The sequence below is a fragment of the Alligator sinensis genome, unplaced genomic scaffold (assembly GCF_000455745.1).
Source record: "Alligator sinensis unplaced genomic scaffold, ASM45574v1 scaffold735_1, whole genome shotgun sequence".
NCBI classification, from domain to species: domain Eukaryota; kingdom Metazoa; phylum Chordata; order Crocodylia; family Alligatoridae; genus Alligator; species Alligator sinensis.
The window spans coordinates 823,976-839,043 of record NW_005842639.1 but is presented as its reverse complement, the minus strand read 5'-3'; the positions used below and the strand labels follow the sequence as shown (position 1 = coordinate 839,043).

The following is a 15,068-nucleotide window of genomic DNA, read 5'->3' as shown; positions in this document are numbered from 1 at the left end:
TGGGGGGGGGTAGGTGTTAAAGGATCCTTTTTAAAAATAAATGAATAAATCAACAGCTGCTTTTCTTTGGGGTGGGGAGAAGCCCGAAGTCGCGTGCCCCCCGCTCGCCCATCCCTCCCGCGTTGGCATTGCTGGCAGGATGGGTCTTCATTTATTTTTAACTTCTCGCTGGTGGAGGTTGTAAACAGGTCGTAGTGGCACCGAATCCATCTTAAAAAAAAAAAAAGACCACACCATCTGGGTAGATCCGACTTTGCTTTCCTCCAGCCGGCGATCGGAGAGGATCAGAAACCCTCTTTTCGTCAAAATTGCCCTGTCTCTCGGCTGACGTTTGGGGCTGTTTATTCAGGATTGGATCTATTATTACTTATCGTTATTATGATGATGGTGATGATGATTCTCTTCTTTCTCCTTCCCACCTCCACCCTCCCTGAGTTTTTTCAGCTCTGCCCAGAGAGCACATGATGGGGTAATGGCACCCTCCTCTCCTTCCCTTGCAGCCACACGGCTTATAACCGGCCTTCCTAATGGCTAAAGGCAGATAAGGCGATTGCTGCTGGGTCCTGCTCAGTCATCGGAGACAAGATAGGCTCCTGGCCGGTCCCTCCACCCACCAAGAGCAGTCAGGTTCGCGGTTGGGAGGTCATGAACAACGCAGGAGGGCTCTTCTCCCTGCCCGCCATGCAGCTACAGTCAGGTAGCTCCTTCCCTCCGCGAACTCAGCGCTGGGAGTGGTGCTCCAGTGTTGCAGAAAATGCCATCCCCTGCCGCTCCGGCGTGACTTCAAAACAAAAGTCCTGTGCAAGCCAGTGACGGCGAAACTTTATGGGGGTGGGGGTTCTTTTTTTTTTCTTTTTTTTTTTTCCAATCCTCTTCCTTTGACGTCAAGTCCAGAAACGCAGCGCAAGGGGGCCAACAGCATCTTGAAAGTATTTCTCTTAACTTTTTAATCCTGAGCCATTTTGGTTCTGGCCAGCCTCAAGGCACTCGTGCTTACAAAAACAAATCGAGATGCGCAGAATTGAGATGTGATGTCTGAAGAGGCTTCGTCTATTGTTAAACGTACTTTTTTTCCACCCCCACCCCCTGACGTGGCTGTAGGCAGGTGGTTATCTGATGCATGGTTTTTTCCCCTGCTGCGCAGGGAAAGATTGTGGCCGCGCTTTGCTTTTTAGGAGAGGGTCGTGGTTTTAGTTAATCTCCTGTAGTAATTTCATTGACTGCAGTGCCAGCTGCATGGAGAGCAGGCTGATCAACTTGCAGCCTCCGCTTCCCTGCTGTTAAACTCGGCCAACAAATGATTTGTCGCTCCAGCAGATGTTTTTGCATTTAGGTCAGTAAGGACGCTATCGACTGGCGTGTCTTGCTCTCCCCAAGAATAAAGTCCAGATAGGTTGATATTGCAAAGTGCTTTTACTCCACCCCAGCCTGGGTGACTGATTGCACAAAGATTCCCTGCATAAAAACTACTACTCAGATAAACAGTATATTTTTTAACAAGTTGACTGTGTAGGATTATTTTTTTAAAGCCTTTAAACTGTGGCTGGAGTTACCCCCCCCCCCCCCCCCCCAAAATGGTTTTAGTCTTTCCCTTTTCTTCAGGGCAAAACCTGAACAACTTTGGGACTTGGAAACCACAAAACAATTCAAAGCTAGTCTCTCTGGTCACCTTTTTCTGCAGCAACATGAAATAAGATTGTAAACTTGAAACAAATGAGCAGCTCGTGCCCACCAAAATAACTCAGAAGTCGTCAGTGAACAAGTGACTTTTTTAGTCATCTCTACAGATGAATCTTTCAGAGCTGAACTTCCCAGACTGGTGTTGCATTTAATCCTTTTCGTTTGCAGCCGGATTGGTAAAATAGCAACTGTGGTCAACCCACTTGTGGGGACATGGAGGACGGACAAGCAGAAAATGGATTTTTCCCTACAAGACGTTCAGCGACATAGAGTAAATGCATCTAGAATAAAGCAGCAAATGCTTCAGTCTGGTGCATTATTAACCTATGGTACTCCCTGCCTCAATATTTTGAGTGTCAAAGCTATAGGGTTTGCAAGAGGATTTGGTGCTTTTTTCTGGCAAGTGAGGCTATACCCCCTTATTTTAAATAGTGAATGGGAATATAAACCCTCATCTGGGCATGAAGCAACCATTTAGTGATGGCTATGGAAGGAAACTATATGGGTAGGTCATTCTGTAATTGCCTAGTTGGCTTTTGGCTCCTTGCTTCTTCTGATGCATCTGTTCCTGGCTTTCATCAGAACCAGGACCATGGGTTTTTGTCCGGCCCTGTAAAGGACTGCGATTGTGAACTCTGTCTTGGTGGTTGTGCTTTCTGAAGCCAGCATGTTAACAGAAAGAAATTAAGTTTTATCTTCTGGTTCTCTGTGATGGTGCTTCATACTCTGTTTACTTCCTCTCAAGGTTGATATGGTCAATGAGTTCAGACAACTCAAGTTCAGGTCTTCCCAGATGAGAAGTAAAGCCTGTCGTCAGGCTGCTGGTTTGACCCGAATTGCTTGCTTGGTTGAGGGTCCCTATTAAAGTAATAAGTGACATTATGTTTTGTTTAAAGGTGACAGAGTTAGTGCTTGATAACTGCCGATCCAGCAATGGCGAAATTGAAGGTCTGAATGACTCCTTTAAAGAGCTGGAGTTTCTCAGCATGGCCAACGTAGAGCTGACATCCCTGGCCAAGCTCCCCACCTTGAGTAAGCTCCGAAAGGTATGCATCTTCAGACAAAAACCCATCGGTTCTCTCCTGCCAAAGTTGTATACCTTGAAACACACCAACAGTTAAACTACTTGCGTATTTCCATAGTCACGGTCACGTTTGCATCTCATTGAAATGTTTTACTAAACATTGCTAACTTAAGAATTAAGTCTTTAAGACCCTGAATGTAATTAATGCTGGTTTCAAACATTAATGAGCCAAAGTACTGAAAAAGCATCACTTGAAAACTGTGTTAACGATGGCCATCCCATTCTGTTGTAAAGAGAGGGGGTCGGGAGCAATCACATTAGGTGAAGTGCTGGGAACACTGAAATCATTGTTCATTACCTGTAAGGAACCAGTTTCAACCTAATCTGTTGACCTAAAGCCTGTACAAAGATCCAATGCTATGTTTCACATCCCCGTGTAAAAAATAAAGCCTGGAAATATTTTAAGCTTGCACCGTACTAAGTATGCTAACTGAGCAATTGGAATCGGTGAGATCACTTGCCGACTTACAGTAGAACATGCTTAAGTGTCTGTAGGCACCCAAGTATGAAACTAGTTAATGAATTATCACTATCAAGTGCAGGTGTGAAGAGCTTCTGAAATAAATGTTAGGCTCTAAAAAGACATACATGTGATCAACATGGGTTGCTGTATTTTTAACCAGACTTCATTTTATGCAAGTAATCTGAGGTCTTACGGGCTCTACAGGAAGTCAATAGTCATGTGATGCATTTGTTCTTTCAATAAAATACAGGCTCTTGATTTTGATAGCAATCAAACCAACCATCTAATTATCCAACTTTTGTGCGCTGTAGCTGGAATTGAGCGACAATGTCATTTCGGGAGGCCTAGAGGTCCTGGCAGAAAGATGTCCAAATCTCACATATCTAAATCTAAGTGGCAACAAAATCAAAGATCTCAGCACTGTGGAAGCCCTTGTAAGTACAAAGTAAGATTCTTAGAAAATTGCAATGTGTTAAAGAAGTCAGTATCTTTCTAGCATTATAAAAGAAGAATAATAATAATTTTATAATTGAATGCAAATGTAAAGTTTGTAAGTGCCTGACGATAGAAGGTCATTGCAAGTAGAAGGGATAAGTACAACAAACACGGTTTAAATAGGAAATCAATAAAACACAAAAAGATAATAAACAAGATGGCTTAACTGTGACATTCAACAGAACTGAACAGTATCCCAAAAGTAAAACTCGCTATTTCCCCAGCCTTGGGTAGCTTTTTGTTGCCAGTTCTGGCAACATTTGAATCTTCTTTTTTTTTAATTTCTGTATCCCACTTAGGCCAGTATTGATTACTCCTATTGCAATAAATGCATCATCCTATGGTTCGTTAGAGACAGACTTGTAAAGACACTGTAGTAATCAATTTTGTGTCAGCCGTGGGATTTACAGGAGGAGATGTATTCAAACTTGTGGTCTGCCAGCAATAGTTCTGTATTGCCCGTATTTGTTTTCAGTGATTAAAATGCATTAAAAGACACCGTGATTTCTTTAATAACAACCGATTTATGCTGAAAAAAAAGTTAAACTGCTTGGTTAGTGAATGAAAGGTATCCACAAGACCATTTTTAACAAGTGGTTTGTGGCCTAGTAAAAACAGTTCACAAATTTTTAATTAAGTTTTTGGAAGCAAGGTGCTAATCTTTATGATTAATTTTGCTGTTCTTATTACTAAACACAGGCTAAACAAGTGTTTTAGAAACTTGGTAATGATAGTCTGCCTTGCATCTCACTGGTTCGAGTTGTCACAGAGATAAAATTGTTTCTATTTAATTATACTTGTTGCATACTTGTTTAAGTGCCAAAACTACCCTCTGAAAGGGGTGTCTCTTATACATGGCCCCCAAAACTGCAATTTCATAGTATCACTGAAGTATTTAAAAGAACACCTCTAACAGCTAATGATTATAATGGGCTGCAAAACCCAGATCTCCTACTCCCTAAGCAGGATTACCTCTATCAGCACATCCATAGCTGCCTCATTCAGGCCATGGAAAGCTGTCTCTCTACCAGGCATGGTAGGATTGGTGCTGGGACAGTTGGCTGTGCTGACCCCAGAGAATGGGAGAGCCCTGGGTGATTTATAGGATCATATTTCTGAAGAGGGATGTACTTTTGGGGCTTCCAGAAACAAAGACATGCATCTTAATGGGAAGTAACCTGGGTCAAAGCTATTTCAAAAGCAAGTGTAGAGGGAGAGGTGGTATCTCTGGTCTTATGGGGAAGGAACTTTGACTGTCAGCACCAAGACTTCTTAAATGGACTCTGGACAATGGGGAACAGCAAAGGAGAAGAGAAGGTAGTAGGTATACATAGTAAAATCAATGACATTTAGGAGGCAACAGTCCAGTACTTGGAGGTACCAAATAGTTATTTCATCTCCGTGAGTAACTTTTCATTCATCTTCAGCAAAATCTCAAAAACTTGAAGAGCCTGGACTTGTTCAACTGTGACGTCACAAACCTGGAGGATTACAGGGAAAGCGTTTTTGAGCTGCTTCAACAGATCACCTACCTAGATGGGTTTGATCAGGAAGATAACGAGGCCCCTGACTCAGAAGATGAGGATGATGAAGGTAACTTCTCTAAACATGCAGTCATTAGTTATGCCATTCAGTCGGTATCTAAATATAAAATTGGAACTAGAGTGACTGTGCAACTGCTGGAGCACAAATCAGCTACATTTTTGAAGTGTAGGCCAGTATCAAATACTGCTTCTGTTGAGTAATGAGGGCGGGGGGAATGCAGTTGCAAACAGTGTAGTCATGGGTGCTGTGCACAGTTAAAGGAGAGTTGCACTTAGGAAAACATGAGTACAAATCTTTTTACTGAGACATAACTATATAAAAGCAGTCATTTTATTGCTGATACCAAAAGCTTTTGCTTTTTTTTGTACGCATCATTTTCATATTTGATTCTGTAGCTCATTCGGTTTTTAGAAGCTTATTTAAGATGAGTTTACAAACAAGCCTTTGAGGTTTAAGTGAAGCTGTAAGGAATTAATTACCTGCTTTTCAGAAGGGGATGAGGAGGATGAAGAAGATGAAGATGAAGCTGGTCCACCAGGAGAATACGAAGAAGATGAAGATGATGCGGGTTCAGATTTGGGGGAGGGTGAAGAGGAGGAAGAAGTTGGTCTTTCATACCTGATGAAGGAGGAGATCCAGGTAGGACTTTCCCTTTTCTACTGTAAGACTTAGGATTTTCTTGACACTGTCTGACTATAAATGTGTAATAATTTAAACTTCTGTAAGCAGAACCATGTAAATCCACTATCCTATGTGAGCCATAGGCTACTTTAGAGAGAGACCTTTTACTATCAAAAAAGTGCGTTGCAGTAGGAGAACCACTTCTCTTTGGTATTCTGCATTGTCTTGCTCAATGAAATGCTTCAAGATTCATTACTGCACTGCCTTGAAGAATTCGTGTTGTTCTCTACCAGGTCAGATTTTGAGGAGAAAAACCACCTTCCAAAGCTAAAAACGAAATCTCATTTGAGGATCTGAGTAAGAACTTGGCAGTAATTCTTTTAGAAAATGAATGAACGCTTGATTGGTGGGGGTGGCAATATTGTTAGAAACCTCAGTATACTTAGTGGCTTCTGTGTACAGTGGCTGCCAGGAGGTGAAGAACTGCAGCATGGGCTAAAGACATTGGGAACTAAAGTACTCCTAATGTTACCACAACACAGCTTGGTAACAGAGGAAGGACTCCTTTCATTTGTTGTTGATGGGGAGTAGGCAGTAGCCAACATTAAGCACACACGGTTCAGAAAGTCCCGTCTTAACAATTTCAGTATATTTTGGAAAGGGAAAATGAGGACTGGAATCAGCATAATTATACACCAGCTAAACCTGAACTTGAATAAATTCAGGAAAAGCACATCCTAAATTTACATGTCGGTTAAAGATGAAATTCCAGAATGAATTGCTAAATGCCTTTAAACTTTTACCAGATGTTGTAAAGCATTTCATTTGGCAGATAATATATTTGCAAAGATATTACCTATATGCAAAAAAAGCTTTAGTTTGTCCTCAGTTCCTGCTATTGCACTTATACTACCGGAGATCTCGGTGTATGTGTGTAACATTTCTAGGATTTCCTGTAGCCAAGTGGCCTAAATTTGTCCAGTTACCCCATTTATAAAGCAACTTTTGTTTTGTTTAGAAACAAAACAGCTCTGGACGTATAAACTCTTTTTTCTCCCTTCTTGTTTGACTTCCGTTACCAACAAAAAGGGTTCTTATCAGCTATTGCTGTTGTGGGCCACTGAATTTTGTAATACTCTTCTTGAGACATTTTCACAACTAGTTGGCATAATCATTATTGGTAGGTCAGAAGTAACAGCAGAAAAAAACTCCAAATAAAAGACTCCAGCCTTGGTTTTGTACATCTTTGCTAACTTGATAAGTGTAATATAGTAAATTGGGACTCTGGTCTGTACAAATGTCTAGTAATAAAAACAGAATTAAACATGATCTTTAAACCTCAAAGTGCTGTTTTAGTCTTCTGCAAAGCACATGTAATTACAACCTAAGCATACTGTAGTTTTTTAAAAATCTCTTAATATTCTGTATCTTGAAGGATGAAGATGATGACGACGATTACGTCGAAGAAGGTGGCGATGAGGAGGAAGAAGGTAGGTTCTGCAAAGCGTGAAAGCTGTTTGTTTCGTTTTTTTTAAAAAACATGTCCATTCTTTTGGCGTCTGTAAATTAGCAAGTCTCAGCTCACTGCCATTGTCAGCTTATGGCACATCTGTTCAGCTCATCTAACACCACGTAACCCTTCGGTGAAATGGGCAAAAAAAATCTTTTACGTTTAAAGGTGTACTTGGTAGTCCTGTTGGTCTGAGACATAAAGACATACAAAAAACTAGAACTCTTGGTTTCAAAATGATACCTTTTATTAGACCAACTGGGAAATGGCATTTTCCAGTTGATCTAGTAAGAGGTATCATTTTGGAACCAAGAGTTCTAGTTTTCTTTTACATTTAAATGAATTTTCACATTTAATAATGCATTGGGGGGTGTCTGAATTCATTCTGATTTAGTAGTTATGGGGAGGGAGAATAATCTGTTTAACTTCATCTTTGAAACTGCTGTTTACAAAGGGAATTCACCCTGCAGAGAGAAGATATTAGTACTAAGTGCATAGGGCACTGAGGAGTAGAGACTTACAGGAACTGAATATTAGGAGTTGTTTGCCTGCAGAAGTGGGTTACTTCCATATGGTCTTGTATATGGTTAATATGAAAAGCCCAAATAAGATATTGGGATCCATTACAATTAATCAAATGAGTACAGCAACACAAAAGGTAAAAGATAGCAGCAGAAAATGTTTAATGAGGACAGCTGCATCTTTCCTGCTCCTTTGTTTGTCTTTAGAGTTCAGTCTCTCCAGGGTGTGGATCAGTCTTATATTTGTATAGCTTTTGGATGCTAGATGAATAATGGTCAGCTGTAAGTTCATACCAGTCTCTGTGCTAAGGATTATGCAGAAAATATCTGTACTGTGATGCATAGAGTGGGGCGTTTTATTTATAGGCAGCTTTTCCTTATGAGGGAGAAGTGGCCAGATTTAGCCACAAGGCTGCGATGGATCTCCTGGGTCACAGAATCCCCTGCTATTGCAGTCAGCCTCATATAATCCCTTTAATAAATGTTAACAAAGCTGGGTCTTAAAAGTAGTTAGGGTTTTGCATGCCCGCCCCCTCCAACCACTTCTGATGGCTAAAAACCTTCTTCTAATTTCCAGCCTGAATGTATGCATAGTCACAATGCTAAAAAGTTGATTTTTGTGTAGCCTCTCTGCCTGTTCCCATACAAAATACCATCCAATAGCCAAACACTAGAACTGAGGGCTTGACTAGAAGCTGTTTGCACTATGCACATTGTTTAATAGACTGTCTTTTTGAGACTTTTAAGCTGCTCTTTAAAATCTAAACTGGCAAAACTAACTTTTCACTCTTTCAAAAGCAGTGCTGTACTTGCTACCTCCCATTAAGCAATCAATGAAGACGTTTAATTGTCTAGAACAGGGGTCAGCAACCTACGGCCTACAGGCCAGATCCAAAAGGTTGCTAGCCACTGGGCTAGAAAGTATTGCTCCAGTTGGATCTAAATTGCATTTCATACTTTCACCAGCAGAGCGCATAGTTGGCCAGCTGAATTAAATATATTTCTTTGGTTAAGTGCAGAACTCGGATACTTAAATGAGTTCAATTGTAACTGTAGGATACCTCATTCTGTAACGGGAGAAAGCAACGTCTCCATACCACCACATTTTCTATATGAAACTCTTAAGACGGGGCAAATGTAGACTCGGAAAAGAAAACTTAAATGGGTCTCTTCCTATTTCAAATCTGTTTAATCTCATATGCTGACTGTAAAGTATAGGTATAGGTATAATGGGATTCAAGTGTGCTTTGTATTGAAGAACAGCCTGTTTCCAATATGAGGTATAACATGCTCAGTGTGACTTGTATCACCAAAAAACCCTGCTTGCCACTATTGATGACCTGAAAAATGTGTACAGCTAACGTATAGAGAGAGAGAGATGACAACTGAAATAGTCTTGTTATTCCTTAGTCTCTTATTGCGTCTAACCTTCGAGAAGTTAATCAGATATATATATAACTTCTTTCCCCAGCTGAGGGTGTCCGAGGGGAGAAGAGGAAACGAGAACCTGAAGATGAAGGCGAAGAAGAGGATGATTAATTTGTTACAGAAACAAATAGGACCAGACTCTTAAGTTACAGAATACGCAATAGTGATCATGTACCATAGATGTCCCTACAGAAAATAACATGTTAACTTTTTATAGGAAAGGTGTGGTTTTACTATTCTTGCCCTTTTTATCATTCCGAATATTATGTAATAACCTTGTTAGTGAAATATGTAGAAAACAATTTTCAACCCTATAATCACTGAATTCATTGTCAAGTTTTTCCCTAGAATTTTTTTTGAATTTTTGTTTTATACAAGCTTGCTGTGTTGGTCATTATTAACCCACAATTAAGACGAGAAGTGTTTTACATGGGTTTAGTATGGTGGATTTTATTCAGTATTTTAAAACTATACGTAAGCTGAAATCAAAGATACTTTATGATAAAAATCAAGTCTCTATGAAATGAGAAGTAGTTCTATCCAACTGAGCTTGACCACGAGTTCAGCCTGAGATCAATACCTTGACTACACCTTATTTTAACTTGTTAAATTGTGACTTTTTTTTTAAGAGGGTCTTGTACTACACTTGTTAAATTGTGACTTTTTTTTTAAGAGCTTCTTGTACTTCTTTTTTTTTTTTATGTTTTATGACTTACGAGGAAACCTAAACAAGTTTTAAGAACTATTTTTCCCCTAGCTTCTTCAGAAGTTTGCATGTTTGCTTGAGGACTTGCTGGATGTCTGAGGATGTATTTTATTAATTCTCACTTCTGATGAAGTGGTAAAATCCTTAAGTCTATTTCTTCCCTCCTCCCTCACCCCCAAAATGGGTACTCATATTTTAATAGCTATTCAGAAGAGCCAATAACCCAAAGTTTTAAACTGTCTGACTAAAAATATCTTTTCCTCTAAACTGTTTTCACTTGGCTCTGTGATCTCGTGAAATTTCCAACTGTACAGGTTTCCCTCGCTTTATGCTCTACATGCGTTCCTGGAAAATGGCGCACAAATCAAATTCACATAAAGGGAACCCACTTTACAATGTAACGAATAGGGATTCATTCCAAGACCTCAACTGGACTGACCCCCCAGACACATTTCTACCACTTTTACAAGACAATTTTGGTACCCAACAGCAAACGGTACACACAAGCACAGGGCACTATCATAATGGGGATGGCAACTACAGAAACACATGTTGCAGACAACGAGCGAGGAGCACAGATCCGCACAGGAGACTATATTTTGGTGCTTGTCACTCCCACAATACACTGCACAAAACAGCTGGCTACCGGCGTCCACCATGCAGCTCACATAAGAGTGAAATTACCTCACGTATAACGCATTTTTGGTATAAAAAGGGTCATCGCAAAGAGCGAATTCGCACATACAAAACCCACATAAAGCTGGGGGGAAACCTGTAGTTGGAAAATACCTTTGGGCTATGTAGGGCCTGCATTTTTAGTGTAAAAAGCAATGGGTAACTCCATCTAGCACCCCTTTTTCAATTAAAAATCTTCAAAGCCCTCAGCACCATAAAAAGTTAAGTGATAGCATAAGCCCAATGTTTTCAAGTTACTTCTTAACCGTTCATATTTAAATCGTACTTTATCATTTTACCTATGTGTTCAGCAGTAAGTTGCTTTGAAGATGAACTAAGAACCTGCAGAAACTTTTTCTGCTAAACACAGCTGGCTGCAAGGGTAGGAGATGTGCAGACTACTGCTCCTGGGTAGACCACTTGACCAACGCCTCTTACTGAATTCTGGTGGGTGGATGCACACGCACCTCCTTTAAGTCAGAATCTGGATTTCGAAGCGTACTCTTATTGCAACTCCTTTGTTTCAAATAGATACTGAACCAAATATCATACACAGCTTTATTAAAGAGACATTTTTGTATGTTGTCTAAAAATAAAATAACTGTCATTAAACTGGGAAAGGATAGTAGGGGGATTTTCTGGATTTTGATAGTAATGTCACGTATGAATATTTTAACGAGGCATTTCATGCTCCGACTGACTGTAATTTGTGAGTTATGACTCAAAATTTAAAACGCTGCAGGGTTGAGGAGGTCTGAAAAGCCCAATTTCTTATATAGGTTTCTTTTTTTTTTTTTTTTTTTTTTTCTAACTAGAGCCTTAAAAAAAAAAACAAAAAAAAACCAAACTATAGTTTTCCATGTAGCTGTAAAGCACTGCCAACTTCTAACGATAGCTGAGTTAAAAGTGTTAGGTGCAGTTGGTAAAGATTTAGAAATAAATAGATTGAATGGCTTTTAAATTATAAAGCAGGGTGTCTCTAAAGACCCTGGAAACTACATTTGCAATTGCAGCCTAGTTCCCACGTTTGCATTTTGAATCCTGAATGGACTAGTGAACCCCCGTCTCGTCTTGGAGGCTCTGTGTTCAAGGTGGTTTTTCTACACTCATCTCAGTTTGCTTTGATCATTTTATTGTTTGCTTTTTTTTGTCTCGGCAAGTAAGAGAGCCTATTATTTACAGACCTGTATTTCAAAGGTGCTTCTCAATATAAGGTTTACGCTATAACATCTTGTATTGAGGGCTCTTAGAATTGTTCTTAAATAGAAAGGGATTTTTAAGTGAAATTATTGTGTTTCAGTGAAAGTGACTGAAGTTAACGGGAGCTTTTGTGTAGTAAAGGAGTCTGCCTTTAAATCATGGTAACATTTCATTACATTTAACTAAAATATTGACAGAATGGGATCAAATCAAGCTTTGGAGAGGTTAGCAGAGCATGTAGGGGGGCTTCTCTCCCCTGCACAATTTAGCGTAGTGATCAGTCACTGCTCACCAGAGTCTGAGCCTCATATCCAACTACATTTAAGAAAGCGTGTTGTTTTTGCAAAATGTTAATATCTAACTGAAGTTTTGTGCGTCAGCCAGTTTGACATGCAATCAAGATAATACAGCTTTTTGGGGTTTTGTTTTTGTTTGTGTGTTTTTTCTCTTTTTTTCTTTTTAAAAAAAGAAAGGTGTAATACAAAGAGCCTCTGAAACTTTTGAAACTTTTTTCTTTTTTTGGCTTGGTGGGTGGTCTTTTCATGCAAACTGTAAGGGCGGGTTTTATATTTTGTAGAAGTTTTTGTCCTATTTTAAATGCTCTTTGTATGGCAGTATGTATATAGTGCGTTCAGTCCCTTATCAAACTTTCTCCTTAAACTTTGAAGTAATTGATTTTGTGCAACTGTGTTTTGAATAAAGCCATGACAGTGTTAAATAAATAAAGCAAAAATCTGCAGCACTCTTCTGATAATTTTTAGTTGTAATAAAAAAATGTTTTCCCCATGTGTGCTGTAAATTTTAAATTAAAATTTTTCAAACTGAATTATTTCAAATAAATTGAGAATCTCTTGTTGTATTGAATTGCTTTTCTAGCGTGCAGCATCCGTTGCTTTGTAGTTTCATTTGTTTGTAGTTAAAGAACTGGCATTTGTTTAGGTCTCGGCTTTATCTTCAGTTAATTAAGTTCAAGATAATGTGTAACAGATCCAAAAGCAACTGTCTGGCAAAACGCATGTCGACATCTATTTTGTGCACCTAAAAATTAAGAGCTGTGACTTCACTGTGCGCTTTCAACGCTAGCAAGATAAAAGTCCTAGCTTAAGAAATCTCCCCTACATTTTTCATTATTGATAAATGCAAGGAAGAGGCTTTTAAAAAACTAGCTTATTTCGCTGTCTTTTTATACCTCAAACTACTTTTTTGTGTAAAGTTCTTTTTATTATTGAAAAGAAGAAGCGTACACCTTTCTGAAGTTCCTCAACGGCTGAAGAAAGTTCTGCTTTTCAGTGCAAGTCATATAGCTTTGTGCAGCAAATAAGTCTCAGTGCTCTTCTCGCCAATATTTTTAATTTTGTATTTTAGGGTGTTAGGTAAAACGTTAAAAAGGATGATGCCAAGCTGATGACAGACACTTAGAGCTGCAATTTAGTGAATTTGTGGTGTTTTAGAACTAATGGCAGTAACACCTAGACGCCACTGTCCCCCATGCACAAGGAGCTGTACAGACATAACCGGAGTCGTATCACAATTGAAGTAATAATCTACGAACCAAATTCCCAGCGTCGTCTTGAAAGTGGTGTAGAACCACATGTCTTCCTGAACTTGGCTTTCCCGAGATTTTAGTGTTAAACATTGACGTGGATTTCCTTTCTTAAATATAGAGGAGCTAATCTTCATAGTGTGTGTCAAAACTTCAGCAAGTGATAAACCTAAAATTATGTTTCTTTGAAAGCATTTGTTACCAGGCTGCTAATACTGTTTGCGTACCCTTAATGAGGACTGTTAGAGTAAACTGCAGCTAAACCCATCTGGCTTAGAGCTGTGAAGTTAAAATATAGTTTCAGGGGTGTAGGTTGTAGCTGTGTTGGTCTAAGGATGGCAGCAGACAAGGCTTTTTGGGTAAATCTGATATCCTTTATTAGACCAAAAAATATAGCGTTTCATTTGGGAACCCTGGACCTTGTGTGTAAGGGTGTTACCTGGGTACTCCAGACCTAAACTTAAGCTCAGCCCTTCATCCTTCTAAGATAGATTTACAGGAAAAAAATTAATTTCCTCTTTGCTGCTTTCAAGTAAGACTTCAACGATGGCAAAACTTTCTCTGCAAGACCTCATTGCTTTTATTTTGGTATTAGTCTTGTATGCGTAGCAAAAATCCCCTTAATCCCCTTACTTAAGCAGCTAGTAACCAAACTAGCTTTTTTCCTTCTAGATGAAGAGCTATACTTCAGTGATCTATTTGAAAAAGCACTTTCAGGCCTTCAGGGTTAGCATTAGCTTATGCACTTATTTTTCCCTGGCTTTTTTTCAGAGGGAGGCAGGATGGAATAGCATTACACTTTCCCACAATGGCAAAATGGGCTACTTCCACCTTTCATGTGCAGTGCCAAAGTTTTGTAGCCTTGTCAATCTGCTCTGAAAGGCAAAGTTTGTATTCAGAGGGGACATTAATTCAAATAAAGTAGGGGTCTTCAAATAAAAGGTGAAGACCTGCAGCAATCACTCCTATTCAGGGCGTGTGTGTGGACTGAAAACCTGACGGGAGCCTCATGTTTCTATCCTGCACGACCTGCCGTAAAAGGCCTTTCTCGAAAGAGTTCTTTGAAGGGAAGATGCCAGGAGTTTAAGACGATTAGCCTGATGCTGATAAGTTTTGAAGCATGAAGGTTTCTATGCCAGGACAATCATGTCAGTGAGCACCAAGGGAAATCTGAGTAACTTCCAAAATAATGGTAGTGATGGAGTGGCACTGTAACCCTGATAGTCCAGGAGTTGTGTGAAAGGTAAGGTTGGGGTGGGGTGGGGTGATACCTGTTATTGTGGCCCACTGTAGAGCTGGGATAAAGTTAGACAAGCTTCCTGGCACAGGGAATAGGCAGACAAGGTTCCTTGGGTAAATGTGATTTGAGTTGGTCTAATAAAAGATATCACATTTACCCAAAGAACCTTGTCTGCCTGTGTCCTTAGACCAACACGGCCACAACCATGGGCGACTGGTGCCTCCTGAGTCCGGAGGGGCACCCGCAGAAGCCGGTGGTGGCAGAGAGAGGGCTGGCGAGCACCCGCAGAAGCTGTCAGCGGTGGCGGGAATGGGGCTGGCGAGCACCTGCAGCAACCGCCGCTGCCAGTGGCAGGGG

The 15,068-nt window shown here is 40.0% G+C and overlaps 1 protein-coding gene across 1 annotated transcript; it reads left to right on the top strand.

Annotated features, from left to right (window-relative positions):
* Positions 1 to 484: 484 nt before the first annotated feature.
* Positions 485 to 9,985, top strand: ANP32E (acidic nuclear phosphoprotein 32 family member E). Its single transcript, XM_006033504.3, has 7 exons — positions 485 to 697; positions 2,577 to 2,726; positions 3,539 to 3,661; positions 5,150 to 5,315; positions 5,758 to 5,906; positions 7,324 to 7,378; positions 9,391 to 9,985. The coding sequence occupies exons 2-7, from the start codon at positions 2,667 to 2,669 to the stop codon at positions 9,456 to 9,458; spliced, it is 621 nt and encodes a 206-aa protein (XP_006033566.1). The 5' UTR covers positions 485 to 697; positions 2,577 to 2,666; the 3' UTR covers positions 9,459 to 9,985.
* The last annotated feature ends 5,083 nt before the right edge of the window (positions 9,986 to 15,068 follow it).

Excerpts from the sequence above, each read along its gene's own strand:
- ANP32E (XM_006033504.3), top strand. The coding sequence starts at position 2,667 with ATGGCCAACGTAGAGCTGACATCCCTGGCCAAGCTCCCCACCTTGAGT. Across the intron at positions 5,907-7,323 it reads TGATGAAGGAGGAGATCCAG|GATGAAGATGATGACGACGA; the intron begins GTAGGACTTTCC and ends TGTATCTTGAAG. Across the intron at positions 7,379-9,390 it reads TGGCGATGAGGAGGAAGAAG|CTGAGGGTGTCCGAGGGGAG; the intron begins GTAGGTTCTGCA and ends TTCTTTCCCCAG.